This window comes from Brienomyrus brachyistius, chromosome 17, assembly GCF_023856365.1.
Source record: "Brienomyrus brachyistius isolate T26 chromosome 17, BBRACH_0.4, whole genome shotgun sequence".
Classification (NCBI taxonomy): domain Eukaryota; kingdom Metazoa; phylum Chordata; class Actinopteri; order Osteoglossiformes; family Mormyridae; genus Brienomyrus; species Brienomyrus brachyistius.
The window spans coordinates 10,553,830-10,572,770 of NC_064549.1; the positions used below are offsets into that span (position 1 = coordinate 10,553,830).

Sequence of the window (18,941 nt, forward strand, 5' to 3'; positions counted from 1 at the left end):
ACGTGCACATCTGCGCCCGTCGCCCCCCCCCCCCCCCCCCCCCCCCCCCCCCCACCGCCTCGTGCTCCCACACTGCCTGTCCTGAGGCAGTTGGGCTGTTGCCGAGGGCAACCCACTTGCAGCCACCTAACGATGGAGAGGAAGTCATATGAGGAAACGATGCTATAAATAGGAACAGGAGCATATGTGGATGCATGTGTGAGTGCGAGGGAGAGAGAGAGAGAGAGAGAGAGAGAGAGGGTGAGAGAAGGCGGGAGGAAGAGTGGAAGTGTGAGATTGAGACAGTTACTAGAGTGTGACGGAGGAAGGAATGGAGGGAGGAAGGGAGGGAAGGGGAACATGGCGGAGGTGGGGGCCGCGGCGTTGTGACGCGACGTGTGGCGTCAGCGTGATAAGAATAGAGACGTTGCGTGCAGTGCTTTTAATTCACGCTGTCACTCTCACCCTGATGGGGGCACACTGCATGCGCGCACGCATGTGTGTGTGTCTGTGTGTGTGCGCATGCGTGCGTGTGCAGGCGCCCGCCCGTGCATTCTGGGAGATGGCATCCACGTGTGTATCTAAAAGAAAACCACGTTCTTAAAAGGATAGGAGTTTTATTTCGGCATATAGAAGATCAGTTTATAAAAGATTACAGGTTTCAGGGCATTAAATCTGCATGAAAAGAATATAGAATAATTACACTGAAATAGTATTCATCTATATATTATCTAATAATGCTAATAGAAATATGGGAAAGTAGAAAAACCCAGAATATCACTGTCAGCCACTCATCTAAATAAACTAATTGCAATTCTATCTACAAAGTGCATCTTTGGATCTATGCAATCCCTTTAATGAATCCAAAGCCTGCCAAGCTGGTTTTTATGCATGATTGCAAAAAAAGCAAATACTGTATGAGAAATTAAGGAGGAAAACTGGGTATTTGAAGGAGAGCAGAGTGAGAGGGAGCCCTGATGACGTCACAATCCTCGCTTTTGGCATTACCCCGGCACCCGGGTCCATGTCACACTGTCAGGAATTTTAGCAGCCACTGAAAAAAAGGCAGATTTCATGACATTCGACGGTTGTTTAAATGGCTGTGTTTATAGTAAGCGGAATAAAAACATATTTAACAAAATATGCAATATTTGTATATGCATGCTGAAGAGAGGGAGAGAGTGGTGGATGACTGCAAGAGAGGAGGATAAAGGGGGGGGGTTGGCGGGCAGGTGAGGGTGATCGGAAGGAGCCGGCGGGAAGGGGGGGGGGGGTGCGGGAGCGAGTGGACTCACCGCGTCGATGCCACGCTGCCTCACCTCCTGACTGCTTTCTGACTCATACAGCGCTGCAAGAGAAGAAGACACGGCGGAGGAGGCTAGCACAATTAGCAGGCCGGGCACATCACGACATGGCGGTGCCCTTTGCAGCGGCCGCCCGTCGGGCCGCCGGGCCGGGGGGGGGCACGTTCACAAGGCGAATCGTACACAGGCTTACCAAAGAGTACGCGCAGCCGGGCCACGCAGGAGATGAAGCCGTAGAAGGGCAGCTGGGTCAGGCCGGCGCCGACCCGCTCCCACAGAACCTCCTGGACCGCCCTGCTGCACTGTAGACCTGGGGGGGGGGGCAAATATGGGGGTGGTGAGGAAGCAAGAAATTAAAGACACGGAGGACTGTTAGCCGACTGGACATATTTCGGTCGATCAGATCGGTAGTGATAGTGGAATGGCGTTAATCTGCTCTTGAACAGGGGCATCTTAAAGAGGGCTAAAGTTAGAACGATTCCAAGGGCCACTGAGTGAGGGAAACTTTGGAATGTAATTCGATTTGGGGCCCAATATGATATGGCTTTACGGGGCCCAAAATCTCTTGCGGCAGCTCTGCTCGTAACAATGTTTCAGGCACCAAATTAGCCGATGACCAGGTGCCAAACAGATGTGATACCTCAGGCTACCCCCCCACCCCCGACCACCCCCCCCACCCCCCCTCCCGAACCCTGCGTGCTGGAGTTCTGGGGGGCCCTCCTGATTCACTGGACACAGGATTCCCATTCTTCAGCAGTGACAGCATGCCTGATCACGCATTTACACGCCCGCATGCTGCACGCCTGTACTGCTGCTCACATGCAAAAGTGCACTCTTGTGTCTGCGTGGGGATCTGACCATGTGCGTGTGTGTGTGCGTGTGTGTGTGTTGGACTGTGTGTACAAACTTGTACAGCGGAAACGCGCGGAACAGGCCCTGGAGGACCAGATGGTGCTTGGTTTTCCAGCTGAGCCATTACACACTGCCAGTTCAGTAAAGGAACAGCGGACCGGCTCTGAATATATACATGGATAAATCTGTAAGGGTTCATATTAAAGCTGAGGGTAAGCAATGAATCAAATCAACAACACTGTGTGTACCCCCCACCCGGGAGTCCCTCCCCGCCCGAGAAACAGGTCTGGGCGCCAGTGGCCATCCTACTGAGATGAGAGAGTGGTTTCAGTCACCGGCTGCTTGGAGACTGAGGCTCAGGTCAAAGGGGCTCATTGTTCCGGAAGAGTCCTCGTCGTACTTGAGGAAGATGGACTAGAAAAAACATAGAGGGAGAGATGCAATTTATAGGTAGCTAGATGCGAAGTGAATGAGTAGAGTGAAAACGAGAATGGGAATCTGAGCTGTGAATAAGAACAGTTTGTAATATTTGAAAACCAGTTTCGCTGGATGATTTACTGTCTGTTAGCTCTGTTTTATGAAATTTCTAGTCATAGGATCCACTCATGGACAACTGACATGGACAAATAGATACATGGACTGTGGAACAGAATGCAGTGATAAATGATCATGAACAAAATAACCTACAAATAATTTCATGCAAACCGTTAGAACTTGATAAAAGCCTGAATTATATCCATCCATCCATTCCTCCATTCCTCCATCCCTCTATCCATCAATCCATCTATTTTCTCGTCCTGTTCAGGACTGCAGGGGTCTGGAGTCTATCCCAGAAGCTACGGGCACAAGGCAGGGAATAACCTAGGATGTTGTGCCAACCAGCCTGAATTATATCTGTGCTTTAAAACAAAAAATGTGATTTTTCGGCAAATGATACTGGTTACTCAATTAAAATCTAACAATTGGATTTTCAGACTGTGCATTTAATGTTACATCACTGGCAGCATTAGCCAAATCTCCCCACTCCTGCCTTCAAATTATACCCCTCCCCCCCAATCAGATTCATTCCGTGGTCCATGGATAAATATGTATTAGATAACTGTGTATCCAGGTGGGGTTTGCAATGAGCCCATCCCAGGAAACACTGGGAACACAGGGAACACAGGAAACACAGGGAACACAGGGAACACGGGAAACACAGGAAACACTGGGAACACGGGAAACACAGGGAACACAGGAAACACAGGGAACACAGGAAACACAGGGAACACGGGAAACACAGGGAACACTGGGAACACAGGGAACACTGGGAACACAGGAAACACTGGAAACACAGGGAACACGGGAAACACAGGGAACACTGGGAACACAGGGAACATAGGAAACACAGGGAACACGGGAAACACAGGGAACACTGGGAACACGGGAAACACAGGGAACACGAGAAACACAGGGAACACTGGGAACACAGGAAACACAGGGAACACGGGAAAAACAGGAAACACTGGGAACACAGGAAACACAGGGAACACTGGGAACACAGGAAACACAGGGAACACGGGAAACATGTCAAAGGGCACTGAAGCAGTGTCACCATATCCAGACAGCGATTCACCGAAACCGCATCGCTCTGGGCTACGAAAGCAAACTGGATTAGTCAGAGGAAGGTAGCAGAGACACGGGGAGCACGTGCTACCTCTACACATGCATAGCCGGGGTGCAGAAACCCAATCCACACCCCTGGGGACCGTGAGGTCACAATGGCAGTCAGCATGCCGCCCAGTCATTTAGAATGCCATGCAGCGTTTTATACGTAAAGCAGTCATGTCTGTTTCACAGACGTATCACATCACCAAAGACAAATACACAGAACACACCAAAAAAAAACAAAACAAACAAAAAATATCAAGGGCAAATTAAAGTAAAGGGATTCATCTGTGCTGCAAAGATACCCTGAGCAAACTCAGTCAAAACAAAACTCCCCTCAACCATCTCATGGTTTCTGGTAACTTTATCGTAGAAATGAGACTGCAGCTAAATTACAGATCACACTCAAATCCAGCATGCTGACCGAATGAAACTGCAAAGCTCTTTAATTTACAGGTTTTTTTCAAACATAAAATTGACTGGAAAATTGGAAGACAATACTTTTACTATAAGAGAGAAAGCACTGGATAAAGGCCACAATTATACCAGTCTGCTGTCGCCAGGATGTAAACACAGCAGGCCCTGTGTAGGTCTGCATGTGGCTGCAGGCATGTGTGTCGTGTAAACTATGAATTTTGTCTTTTTGGGTGGCAGGGTGGCGGAGCGGGTAACACTATAGCACCCATGTCCAGTGTGTGTGTGTGTGTGTGTGTGTGTGTGTGTGTGTGTGTGTGTGTGTGTGTGTGTGTGTGGGTTTGCAGAGATCACATTTGGGGTCCAAAATGTCCCCAACGTGTGGTAAAACTTGAAACTTCATTACTTTTGGGGACATTTTTTCAGGTCTCCATTGGGATAACCTCAATTTTATAAAGAATCTGTGACTGCAGCCAGAACATGTAAAAATAAAAATGCTGAAAGTCTGGTTACTTATGTTTAAAGTTAGGGCTGACTAGGAGTTAAGGTTGTCATTGCTGGGATCAGGGTTTTTCCCCAAAGACATGAATGGAAGGTCCCGACTTAGATAGGTATGCCAATATGGATGTATGTTTGTGTGTGTGTCTGTGTGTGTGTATGGGTCAAACATGCCTTACACATTGTACATTACACTGTGAAGACCAAGTGTCCCTACAATCTGATAAAAACCTGTTATTCTGACTATTTTTTCAGTCCCCACTACGGGAATTTCAGTTTTATGAAAACCTGTGACTGCAATCACAGTATGAAGGCAGGAGGTTCATTACCATCAACAAATTGCCCCTAATGTACAAACACGTTTTCTACAATAGACGGGCATCTAGGGGAATATTTCCAAATCCAGTGCTCAGGGACTCACAGACAGTCCATGTTTTTGCTCCCTCCCAGGGCCTTATTGGAAACAAAAATGTGGACTGTCTGGCAGGGAGCTGGAAGGGAGCAAAAACATGGACTGTCTGGCAGGGAGCTGGAAGGGAGCAAAAACATGGACTGTCTGGCAGGGAGCTGGAAGGGAGCAAAAACATGGACTGTCTGGCAGGGAGCTAGAAGGGAGCAAAAACATGAACTGTCTGGCAGGGAGCCGGAAGGGACCAAAAACATGGACTGTCTAGCAGGGAGCAAGAACATGGACCGTATGTGGGTCCCCGAGGACCGGATTGGGAAACACTGCCCTAGGGTGTTCAGCCATCCTTGTGCCCTGTTCCTCCTGGAAGAGGCTCCAAATGCACTGTGACAGTACTGGATACACGATTATGCTAAACGAATGGGTTATGGGTCATTAGTACAAAGACATGGTCATATTTTCTAAATCACCAGTTGCTTTGACTAAGCATCAAAACAGGCTGCCCAAAATTACTATCAATTATTGTCATCTCTGGAGGATGCCACCTGGTTGGCTCGCAGGGCAGCTGTTTGGGCATGTCTCACTGGGCAGAGGCCTCGGGGCAAAGTCTGGACAGGCTGGTGATGTTATAGCTTCCAGCTGTCTTGGGAATGCCTGGAGACCCCCCAGAAGGTTTTAGAAACTGTGGCCTGGTGTTATCCAATCAGTATGCAGCCACCTGGATCCTCACCAGAATAAGCGGCTCGACGACAGATGGATTGATGGCTGGATGGACACGGCGTCTTAACATCTGACCTGCCTGCTCGTGTCTATCTTAGCAGAAGATTCCTTCCGCTTGTAAATGAGATATAAAATCATGCTTCGTAGATGGCAGCCTTTGCCTGAGGGCTGGATTTAGACTGAGCCTAAGGTTTCTGTTTTTTTGTCGGGTCAGCGGTAAGCCGGGGTGACTCGTGCGAAGCAGAACGCCCCCCCCTGGCCAGACCGCAGGTTTTTCTCTGGCAAGTCAGCAAGTCACTGATACGTGTCCGTTTATTGGCAGCCGAGGAGCCGGAGAGCCGAACTGCACAGGCGATGCAATTTCAACACTCTTGTTGGACTAGGATTTTTATCTTTTTTTTTGGGTTCATTTCCACCCCCCCCCCCCCCCCCCCCCCACAGTTTCAGCTGAAACTGCACTCCTCAGAAAGCCATACCCCTGCCCAGCCAAATCCTTCCTTTACATGCCCTAGATCTACTGCGCACGGCCGTTACAGCAGCGATTCGTGGCTTGAAGCGAGCCCCTGCCAAGATGCCCCATCTCATACCCCAATACCCTGGCGGGAGCGAACACCACCCTCCGTCGCAGGACTCGAACCCGGTGCCAGATCGCATCCGTCCCCGTTACCACTTTAAATAATCCATTGTTTCACTACCATCTCCGCGACATTCTCTCCCAACACTGCAGTTCCATTGTGATTAAGCTTTAGTCATAAGCCTGGCACAGACTTTCCTTAACTTGATTTTAAGGACGGTGGGGGGGGGGGTGGGGTTTGCTGTGCAGGTACTGGCTGCATCCCCCGCATACACGTACTTGCAGCTTGCGCAGCGAGGACAGGAGCTGCACGGTCTGTGGCAGCGTCAACCTGCTCCTCCCTCCGGTCTGACAGCAGGGGGGGTTAGAGAACAACAAACACCGGTGTAGGGAAGGACACGGGAAGGGGGACGGGGCGGCGGCTGGCCGCGATGGGCGAAGGATACATCCTCTGCGAAAATGAGCTGCCTGCAGGTCTCCAGGGGGAGGTGGTAGTCCTTGTCGAGCACTGAGAGCGGTGCGGGAAGGGGAAGAGGAAGCCACAGCGAGGAAGAAGCAGCAAAGATCGCCCCAGGGACAGATTAGAAATTACCGTGTACTCAGGTGAAGTGATTTCTGGTTAATGATTCGGGAATAGGAGTGTTTCTCTGATTTAATAAATAGTTATTAATAATTAAAAAAAAACAAATTATGAACATAATACTACTACTACAAATTGCGACTATTATTAACTAATAATACCGTTAGTAATAATATTAATTGTAATAATAGCAATTCATCGTCGTCATCCATTTTTAACAATAGATCTGGAGAAGTCAACACGCTGTTCTAGATATATTTTTAACTGAATCATGGACACAAAAATAAGCCCTCGACCACGTCACAGCTTACTTGGCTCTCCCCTCGCTTTCCTAGAAGCGTGGCTCGCCACACAGAACCGGACGCCTGTGGTCCACCTTGTGGCCAGTGTTGGTACTGAACTGAGCAGCACGTTAAAACGCAAGCACCGACTGTGCGGTGAAATGCCACGCAGCCCTTCTCTAAGCGGAAGGGCTGGGTGTCTGACCTGAGTTCAACAACTTCATGAGCTCCAGCGCATCCAGCCGTTCATCCTACAAAGAAAGAAATGTAATATAAAGTAAATGAGTATCATATATGATATAACTGCACAAAGCGGTGTAATGACATCATAGGGGTGAATGATTTTGACCAATGAACTGTGTACATACCGCCCCCGCTTCCTTGATGAACAGCTCCTCAACTCTCCTGTAATCATCGGCTGCCACAGGCTGTGACTGCACCACCTGCAACACACAGGTATGTTCCTTCACACACTCGCATGAACCAGGACCAGAGGTGGACATTTCAGGTCCGGAACGTAAAAATCCAGACCAAGATTTTGTTTCAACCAGCCAGCTGAGTACTCTGTGACTGCATCTCTTTATGCTTTATTGTTTGGTTGAAACAAAATCCTGGTCTGGATTTGTACCGGATCTGCATTATTCTCCTCTGAGCACAACAGGAAGGATGCTCATGTTATTCTGGGGTAGCAGTCCTAAGATTTTGGATCTCATGAGAAAATACGGAAGAATGAGATTGATAAGGTGGCTGCAACCATTTTCCTTAAGAGTCCCTAATTCCTGGCCGCCGCCTGGCTTTATAGCGTAGGGCAGCTCAACCTTAGTATGCTCACCGTGTTGAAGTTGGAGGAGCAGGTGCTGTCGAGGTCCCTGCAACGCAAAGTTATCGAACACAGCAGTCAGACATGGTCACAGGGTCCCATCCCAGTGCAGAACCCGCCATTCGCACGGATGTTCGTACCCCAGCGTGTTTCCGCTCTTAGCGAACAGCCGCAGGAAAAAGTCTCCTGCCTGGTTGGGCCGGCTGGTGGAGACCACGACCACGTAGTTACCCGGGTGGAGGCGAACCTTGCGGCGCACACCCCTCACCGCTTGGTACGACCCGGAGGAAGCCACCGGCTGCCTGGTGGAGAAAAATTTCTCATCCAGGGTACTGGGGTTGCCGTCCACCTGCGTGGATGGAGAAGGGGGGGGGGGGGGGGTCACGATGTGTGAGGAGCAGATGGAGCTAGGGAGGGACAAATTCATCATCAAAAAGAAGGATAGAAAACTAACAAAATGAACGACAATCGAGCAGAATTATGGGACAGATGCACTTCTTGAATGTTTGCATGGATGGAGGAAGGTGGGGGGCTCACCACACAGGGGCCCTTCAATATGCCAAAGTCACGGGCATAACTTATAAGAGATGGAGAGGTTGTAACCCCTCAATTATCAAAACCAGCCAATACACCCCCCTGGACCCCCTTAAGTGGGTGGAGACCTCAACCCCCCCTGGTGCTCAACCCAAAGTTACACTGATATTTTATCAGGGGGTCCAGAATTTATAGCCGTATCATGTATTTCTCTCTGACAAACTATGTGGCAGTTTGCTATTCACTGAAGAATGGAAACAAGCAATAAGCCCCTGCGAGAGGGTAGCGACAATGCAGCCAGTCACTCACCTTGTAAACGTGGAAAGCGACCTGGAGGAAATTGATCTTGTCCTTCTGCCTCCTGTTTTTCTGCAGCACCTCTGCCACCATGGTGCATTTCATTGCTTTTTCCTTTGGTTTCGGGGTCGCCTGTCCCGCCGGTTTGACGCCTCCGTTGGCATCCGTGTCATCCCCGCCGCCATTGACGGGGCTCTCGTCCTCGTCCTCGTAGTCGTCCAGCTCCGAGAGAACGAGCCTGAACTGTGGGTTCCTCCAAAAGGAGCCTGAGAGAGACGGAGGAAGGCTTTGTGGCTTGCAAGCAACCTGCCTTGGCTATTAATGTAGCAAATAATGACATGTCAACAAAACTCTTTTTTGATTGGATAAGAGTAATAAGGGAGACAGACGACAGCATTGTGTATTACGAACAATTTTGCATTAAATAAATTGACCAGTCTACATTTAATCAGCATTATTACATCCTCCATATCCAGTTCAGGGTCACGGAGAGCCTGGAGCCTGTCCCAGAAAGGACAGGCCACAGGGCAGGGGATGCGACATCCTGGATGGGGTGTCACACTCACACACGATAGGGGTCATTTACAGATGCCAATTTTTGTTCTTGGATTATGGGACGAAACCCGAGTTCCTGGAGGAGAACACTGCGGGTATGAGGTGAATGTACAAGCTCCACCCAGCCACCCACACACACACACACACACACACACGCACGCACATACACATAGACCTGTACTCATATCTTTGTGGGGACTGCCCATTCATTTACTATGGGCAAATTCCTAATCCCAACTATGACAACCTTAACCCTTACCCAGCCTTAACGTTAACTGTAAGTAACCAAACAAAATGGTATTTTTAGTTTTTCGGTTGCATTCACAGATCTTCGTGGGCAGCCTGAAAAATTGTCCCCACGTCAAAATAAGGCCACAGTGTTACCTGCTGATCGATTGTGTCGCCGCATGAATCTGTGACCATTCTTGGAGCATTTTAACTGCAAAATGGCCGAATAGAGGGAGAACAGTATACAAAGGGCCTGATTAATAAGTGCTTCTGAGTTTGCCTGTACTCATGTGTGACTTTGCCTGGGTGTGAATATGCAGTCAGCAAATCCTCCCCTTAACTTTTAAATCTTTACTAAGAATTGTGAAATCAGATGCACGAACAAGCACACGCTTACGGGGGAATTTGGGACTGCCCCCAGCGGTACAGCCTGGCACCCAGGAGCCCTGGTAGGAGGTGATGGTCCAGATGGACGACGGGTGCTCCTGTCCTACTTCCTCCTCGGAGAGGCAATCCGGGCTCACGCTGCACAGCTCCACTGAGTCGAAGAGCGATCTGAAGTCCTCCACGCTGATCCTGCAAGCAGAAGAACAGGCACACAGTGTCCCGCTGTTTGCTCTCGTCTAAATACTGTTTGCGACTGTTCATCAATTTTAATTTATTGTACTGTACTCTAAAATCAAAAAATGCAAGTTCATTATCATTATTACAGTCATACTGGGCTTAAGGACAGAATACGTTCTGGAAAATGTGCCATTAGGCAACTTGTGTTGTTGTGGGAACATTATAGAGTGTACTTACACAAACCTGGATGGTATAGCCTACTACATAGCTAGGCTATATGTTATAGCCTAAATAATGATAAAAAGTGCAGTACAGTAAATACATAAATCAGTAACATAGTTATCGTTATGAAGTATTGTGTACTGTACATAACTGTAGTAGGTTCGTTAACACCAGCATCACCACAAACGGGTGAGTACTGCGTTGTGGTGCGATAGCTATGACGCCCCTATGCGATAAGGGTTTCTCTGCTCTGTTGTAATCTTAAGGGACCACTGCTGCATATGTGGTCCGTTGTTGACCGAAACGACAATATGTGGTGCACAACTGTATTATCATCAGATCAGTTGTATCTGCAGCAAAATATCTAGATTCAACTGGATTTTAGTTATTAACAGATGCTTCTATGCAGGGAGACTAACATATTATGCATTTTTTTCAGAACGCAGGGATAAGCACTCAGTCCCTGCAAGAGCTGGGTGTTAAGGGCCTCCTTCAAGGATCTAACAGCGAAATCACGCCACTGACCCTGGGATCTGAATCCACGACCTTCTGATTACAGGCACAGTGCCCTAACCCACTGAGCCACCTCACACTATCACATTGGCCCTTTGCAAACAGGCTTGGATATTAATCTGTATGCGTTACGTGTGTGTGTGTGTGTGTGTGTGTGTGTGTGTGTGTGTGTTGGGATAACTCACCAAAACTCTCCGTCCTCTGCCTTGATCAGTTGAATGCGCTTCTTTTCGGCACTGTCCACATCGTCCCAGTTCTTACACCTGTGAGAAGGACACACACACACACACACACCAGAGCCTGTGCTGCAATTGCTCGGCGCGGGTGGCCATCGATGAGCCCCGCGAGGCGATGCTCATACTTATCGCTCCAGGGCCCAGAATACTCCACGAATCCCCAGGGGTTCCTCAGCCGCAGAAGAAGCACTTCGCCCGACTTCTTCCGCACCTGCAGACACACACGAACATGCGTACGCGCCCACGAGATCCGCATGACACAGCGCTTCAGCCCTATCTCACCATTCATACCGAGAATATAAAGCAGAGAGTGTCAGACAGAGTGTATGAATGACAAAGTGTGATGTCTGTAAGGCACGCCGGGATCATTATAGTGTCATTATAGTTTTCATTTATTCGTTTAGTTTTTGTTTTTATATGAATTTCAATTGTCATTTGAAATTCTGGTCTGTGTTGGTTAGTTTTCAGTGTGGCTATATTAGTACTTATGTTAAAGATATATTTCTATTATTAAATATATTGTATTTTCAGTTTAAGTTGCTAATTTATTTTAGAGAAAGAAAGATGTGGAAATATTTTATGTGTCTGATCTCTAGAGAATCCAACATGAATACAGAGTGCGAATGATCTACTAAAGTCCTCAAAATGGCAAAACATATTCTAGGTATTATTAATAGTCATTAAAGATAAACAAATTACTTGTTCTTAATTAATTTAGGTTAGTTTTGGAAGTAATATATATATATATATATATATATATATATATATATATATATATGGTTTTTGTTTAGTTTTTAATTTGTATTTTCGTATCTGATTTTATTTCAGTTTGCTAAAACGCTTTCTTATGCTTTTAAGTTACCGATAACCCCGGTGTGTGCCGATCACTGGGGTGCGAGTGTGCGTCAGGGCCTCGTGCGGCAAGGCCTCACCTGATCCGTGTTCGTGATCGCGTAGGCGTGACCCTTCACCAGTCCCTGTTTATTCACAGTTCCAATCTCTTGCAAATTAGCAGCCTGTAGACAGAAGAAGCACGTTCAGGAAGTTTCAGGCAATGGAGCACAAGGATCTGTTAGCTACTGCTAACAGGGAATCACATGAGCATGTTTGTCGGTGTGCGTGTGTGGTGTGATATGAAGCAGGTATGTTTTAACAGCAGGGAGGGAGATGGATTAATGTATATGTGAGACGGGGGTAGGGGCTGAATGCTCCCGGGAAGGGATGAGGTCCAGGGACAAGCCCAACCATGCATTAGTAATCAAATATTAATCCTTCATCATCATCATCATCTTCATACCATTTCTCCTCATGAGGGTTGCGGTGGCAGTATGCCAGTCGGGCCAGATCAAACCTCTCTGTTCAAAGCGCCAGATTCTGGGGGATCCCCCGGATAATTCCGTGCTCAATTATTAATTTTTAAGTACATAAAGCAGCTGTTTTCTTTAAGGAAGAATGGGGAGCGAGTGAAGTAGAAGCTGCTTTCCTGCCAGCTTGTCTTTTGTTAGAAAGACGTTTGCTCATCACTGTATCCTGAAGGCCATAACAGAATACCCCTTCCATCCAGGGGTCTCTTTCTTTAAATTTATCAGACAATTTTATCCAAATAGTGGGTTATGGGTATAGCTCAGCTGACTGTCAACCCTGGGATTCAAACCAACAACCTTCTCATTACAGGCACGGCGGCCTAAGCTATTATCCACATACCACCGAGTTCACCTCGCACATGTGCATACCTGTATGAAGCAGCTCAGCAGGGTGCCGCGGGACAGCGAGGCGGTGAGGATTTTCCACAGCCCCGTGGGGGTGCGGGACTTCACAGAGATAGCGCGCGCAATGCCCCCCGTAAAATCCTCCATGCCTTCGGAAATATTGCCCCCTTTCAGACTGCTGTAGCATCCAATCATTCTGTGAGGGGTGGAGGGGGAGATTAGGCAACTCAGGTGATAAATTCATGTCTTGCTTTTGAGAAACTCAGATATAACCTTCTGCCACTTATGTTTTTCTTCTACACTGCCAAAGCCTGCTCTCCTCGCCGTACAATTTTTACTTCGTGATGCATGCTGACATTTGGCTAAAGGACCTCAAACAGTGCCTCTCAACTGGTTTAACCTCAGGACTCACATTATTCAGTCATTAAGTATTTCGTTTGCGTTTATTTGTTTGCTTGTTTGTTTCACTAAAAATGGTGGTGGTGGGGGGGGGTGTATTGGCAGTACAACAAATAATTTCGGGGACAACACTGCACATCATAGATGACTGCAGAAGTCCGACATTACAAAAAATGTTGATTTTTTTTTTTTTGACCACACAATCCATGACCCAGTGAAAATGGTTCTGCAAACCACTTTCAGGTTCGAGAATCACTGGTGTAAAATACAGTGGAATGATAGATATCAAATCACAACACTCAATGAGTAACAGGTACTGTCTGCCTCACCATTTTTAAAATAAAAGGATATAATCTGGGCTTTTATTAATAAAGTCTTATCGGTTTGCATTCAATAATTTGTAGGTGATTTTTTTTCGTATCACACACACACACACACACACACACACACACGCACACACATACACACACACGCACGCACATGTAGGGTATACCTATCCTTATGGGGCCCGCTCATTCACTTCTATGGGAAAATGCTAATGCTAACTATGACAACCTTAACCCCCACCCTGCTCTAACCATAACCATAAGTAACCAAGCAAAATACAAGTCTTTTGGCATTTTTAGTTTTCACGGATCTTTGTGGGGACCTGAAAAATGTTCTCCACAACGTCAAAATAACTGGTTTTTATCATATTGTGGGGAACATTTGGTCCCCACAATGTAATATACGCCTAATCCACACACACTGACTTGGCATAGGCTTTCTCCACCAGGGCGCTCCAGAACTCATTGAGGGTGCGGGAGTGGTTGAAGAGCAGACGACCACTGCGGACAGGGAGCAGGTCATCCACCACCACCTCCACCCACTCGCCATACTGCCAGAACTGCAGTGGGGAGACAAAGGAGGTGAGAGCGCGAGGGAGAGAGGCAGGAGGCTCGGGGTGGACCAACGCGTAGGAGACGCACATGCGCGGGACAGCAGTGAATCGGGAGGACGATGAATCAAGAGGGTGGAGGTGGGGGAGTGTGTGATGTCACAGGAATAAAAAAAAAAAACAACAAAAAATGAGTGAGCGAGCGAGTGAGTGAGTGTGGAGGACAGTAGATGTCACTGTGACCCGGTTTGTGCATCTATGTCATAGGAGCCCCCCACGGGCGAATGAGTCTGCTTTGTCTGCGTGTTTGCGGGGGCTTTCGGCAGGACTAGCCAATAAAGCTCACTCCTGTAACACAGATGGTTCATAGGGCAAGCCTGGGCCGGTCGATCGGCGGAGCCAGCGAGGGAGAGCATTCACAGCTCTGGGCAGCAGTGACATGCTTGGATAGCAAAGACAACCCCTCCCTCTCCCGACAGACGAGCCTCCTATCTCACTCATCTCATCTCCAGCCCAAGACTAAACCCAACAGTTTGCCTTCATGTAAAGTCATGCCACACATACTTTAGTAACTGCCTTTATGCTACACCTCATTACCGATTAATAAAATGTACACCGTGCCTTTATTATCCTCAAATTAACTTATACAAAACCTCAGCATGGTATAGACAGTAACAAGCAGTGTGCATTTTAATTCACCCAGTAAGAATAATTATGCCATTTTTTAACAACTAAAGAGTAAAAAAAACAGGTTTACTTCAAAAAAATAGGAGAGATTCCAGGAAAGACTCTACTGGGTCTTTGATCAGGGATAATAAATTATATCACATCATTCAGTATTGCGAAATTTTTTTCCATGAAGCCACGTCGAAATGCTACATTGTTTATTCAATGTTTATTCAGTTAAACTAGAACAACACATAAATTTAAAAGAAATGCTTTGTGTTTGGATCTGGGCTAAAATGCTATCCTTCAATTTTTTGCTTGGCTGTGGGACATTCCTACAGTTAACAGGGCAGCTTGAGGTAGCATATCCAGGCTGTGCTCCAGCATCCGATGGCCTTCCCTGGAGCGTAATGGTCTGCTGGGGGAGAATTATATTGGAAGTCCAGGCAGCTTGTGAAAATGGGAAGTGACAGTTAGGGGTCTGGACTTGGTACCAGCTGGGGATGGGAGTCAACTGCTCAGAGAGGGCAAATGCTATTTGAATGCTCTTCTCATTAGTGTCTGGAGAACGGCGCCAGTCCAGGAGGGTAATTACACAGTGGACTTGCTGAATGCATCCAGTCTGGTTCTCATCCACATCTGTTTTCTGGTGCCTCTTCCCTCTCGGCCTCCACTTTCATTTTATTTCTCCCACAGTCCCTCCGACCGGCATATCATTTCCCCATTCCACATCTTGCCATATTCCCCATATCCCCTGCCTGACTCAGCCCAACTTTATATAACATCACCGTTAATGTGACCTGATCATTAAAATGTTTTTATTGGAACAAAATATAGAGGAATAAAGGCAAAGACTGTAAGCGTGGCCTTAAGGTAAGAGGTGGCTTTGACGTGATTTGTGGAGAAACACACAGATTGGCTAAGTGGACCCCCCAAACCTACCTTGAAGTGGAAGATTCCGGCATAGGATTCGCTCAAGCTTTGTTCGGAGGGAACCACCTTTGCGAAAAGGGTGGGGTGCATGGTTAGGCTGGACAGGGCAGCCAGTAGCCAACAGTTACCTGCAGTTTATATATAATGCGGGAGGGACAGAAAAAACAGTTATGAACAACAGTTACGAACACAGACGTTTAGAAGCTAGTATCTCTGTCAAAGCCATTCTCCTCTATGAACGTCTGTTCCAGCTGGCCTGTCACAGCTGTAAATGATTTCCATCATGTAATGACAGATATATGCCTACACCGTGTTTTATTTACACCTGACATCGGTTACACGTAGACCAAGATAGTTTAATATATAGTTGCGCTGTTGCACCATCTTTTGCAAAATCATTTACAATGCTGCATTCCTGAAGGCTATTAAATCTTCATCAGTTGTGTGTTTTTGTAATCGCACTTTTACACGAAGCAATTCTTTTAATCTTTCTTTTAATCTGTGAACTTTGTGTCCGGAGGCTCTTGTCGTTTTTATGGGCGTGCATGTGTGTTTACGTCTTTCCGCTCGTGTTTGTCCAGATCCCCCAGAGACCTTTATGCTGCTTTACGATGCTGCCTGATCCCGCTCCAGCGCTCAGCGGGGCTCCGCGCTGTCTGCTAGTTATTTGTAACATGCGCTGGCGAGCGGGCGCTCGGGGCACCGTCGCGAGCTGTGAAAACGCAGCAGATCATAATGCGCTCCTCCTTTTTCCAAAAACAGATGCTACGCCTCCACGAACAACAAGCATAGGAGACCTGTATAGAACTGGGATGTTAAGACGGGCCTTTGCGATCCTCTGGGACACGTTCGCGTCTGTTGCTGAGCGGAGGGTGAAACAGGGCATCCAGAAGGGAACAGGGTTAAGTGTGGAAGTGTCGCAACAAAGATGTCTGGGAACTGAGCCAGAGGGGATTCTCGGATGGTTACTCTTTCTCTTGGGAGCAGTTTGTTTATCAAAGTGCAGCACGTTTTCCTACGGCCATATCTCGGCTGGGCAAGCCCTGCAGGTCCAGGCACGGCAGCATTAGACTCACCCAGCTGGCCTTGGCAGATGTCTGTTGTGCCCGTGGTGTCTTCAATGAAAACAGCATCCTTATTGATGTCCTGCGTATAAACAGGGACGATTTGAAAATTGCAATTGAGTCAAAACACAATGAAGTACATTGGAGTAATATCTAAGCAGTTCTACTAGCAGTAAGACAACATAAAATGTTCATTTAAGATGAACAACCCCACGCAGAGACCCCCTTACTCTCTTCTTCAAAGACACTAAATTTGTAAAGTGAATCCAGCTGTATGTTTCAAATTCCTGAATGTTCCTTCAGTGCCTTTGTGTTTCGGGAGTGCATCTGTTTTCCTTTTGCATCAGTTCATCACAGAATCACACACAGAAAAACAACAGCCTGCGCCGAGATACTACTTTCACGTTTGTAATATGGAATATGTAAGGCGCCCAACAGACACCCGTAGATTACCGGTGAAATTGCTGTTAAAAATGTGCAAATTCAGCTTTTCCCACGCTGACTGCATGCATTCCAAGCACCCAAGTATTAGATTCGCTTACAGCATATGATACATGGCATTACACAGCATCATCAAAGGGTAGCGCGGACGGTACCTTGGGTCGCATCCATTTCACTGCGTTCTTCGGGTCGGGGTCAGCCGGCAATCCGATGGAGCTCTGATCCGCCGCAAACAGCGGGTCCGAGAACAGAGCACCGGACTTTAGGCACTCATCTCGTAGGGACTCATAGTCCTGGTTCCGAAACTTCAAGGGGTTGAAGTTGGAGCCTTCAAACTTATTACACTCCATGACACACTTTTCAAATAGTAGTTAATAAGTGAACTTTACTGCTGTTAGTATAGAGGATATTATTGTGCGTCTGACAGGAGTGTATCTACCGCGCCGGAGTATCGTACCGTAATGCAGTGACTGAAGAAGCCCGGTGCTTTAAGTTTGGCGATATTAGGGAGCCTCTTAACTAGAACCAGCCCGCAAAGGAATGTATGCCCCATGGGCGGGGTACTAGGGTACTGGGTAAAAGAAAGACGCCTTGCGAAATAATTAATCATCCAGCTTCGTTTATTGTTTTTCGCTGTGTAAACGGAATACGTTTTATCGATTTACTATGTACGACGACAGTCTATACTATAGATTTCACCTGCGTTCCAATTAATCCATACAGCTGCAAAATGTGTAAACATAACAAAACATATATAAAACATGCAACGTCTTTTTGTGGTTTAAAATCAGTAGCGTCACACTTTTATTCAGCTGTTGCAAAATTTCCCTCGCCAGCCCGTCTTTAAGTGCCAGGTTAAGTAAGATAAATGTGTTGTAGGTGAGAAATGTGTCAAGTGTCAAACTCGGAACTGGATCCCATACTAATCATCTACCACTAGGCGGCGCTCTATCTCCATTACAAGGGCATTACATACAGTCCAGCGATTAAAAATTAGAGCGTCCAGTGTTTTGTTTTTGTTTCATAAGATTAACGGCTAAATACATTTTCTCACATATCCATTTACATAATTATTAACACATTTATACGACGTCAGGAGCATTATTCACACACGAGTAATGTAACTGTAAAGAGTAAAATCGTAATATTCCCGAAAATACAAGTTAAATGCATAAACATAGTCTGATACTGTCAAATTATATATTACGATAAAGCATAAAATGACAGCAACTTTGCTCCACATATTCTTTAGACGATCTCTATAGACGTTCTATAATTATTGGTAAATAAAATAATATAAATAAAATAAAATAAACCTGATTGCACAGCGTAACTCGTTTGCTTTAGACACAAAATATTGAGATGTCAATTTTCAAGTCCATTTCGCCTTCATATTCAATAGTTTCTACTTTATCTGTATACACAGCCATAAGAAAGCAGTACAGCTAAGCAAAAGAATTAAACTACGGATTAAAATAACGATCCTTGTTAACATCTATTATATTGTACACCATTCTTCCTCACGGAGCTTTGTGCTCCAGGATTAAATTCGGAATTGTGAGGGTGGGGTTGAGAAAAAGGGCCGACGATCCGCCCCAAACACTGTGTCCTCCACCCCACACCTTCTG

General features: G+C 46.8%; 1 protein-coding gene across 1 annotated transcript; it reads right to left on the reverse strand.

Annotated features, from left to right (window-relative positions):
- Positions 1–576: 576 nt before the first annotated feature.
- capn12 (calpain 12) lies at positions 577–17,858 on the reverse strand. The gene is made up of 20 exons (XM_048980193.1): positions 17,469–17,858; positions 16,885–16,954; positions 15,818–15,936; positions 14,085–14,218; positions 12,958–13,129; positions 12,157–12,240; positions 11,350–11,435; positions 11,174–11,251; positions 10,087–10,265; positions 8,919–9,172; positions 8,216–8,424; positions 8,088–8,124; positions 7,624–7,698; positions 7,461–7,506; positions 6,841–6,902; positions 6,674–6,742; positions 2,471–2,549; positions 1,477–1,593; positions 1,275–1,327; positions 577–1,033 (listed from the first exon to the last, which is right to left on the reverse strand). Exons 1-20 carry the CDS (start codon positions 17,661–17,663, stop codon positions 1,007–1,009), a joined length of 2,145 nt encoding a protein of 714 aa, XP_048836150.1. The 5' UTR covers positions 17,664–17,858; the 3' UTR covers positions 577–1,006.
- Between the last annotated feature and the right edge of the window lie 1,083 nt (positions 17,859–18,941).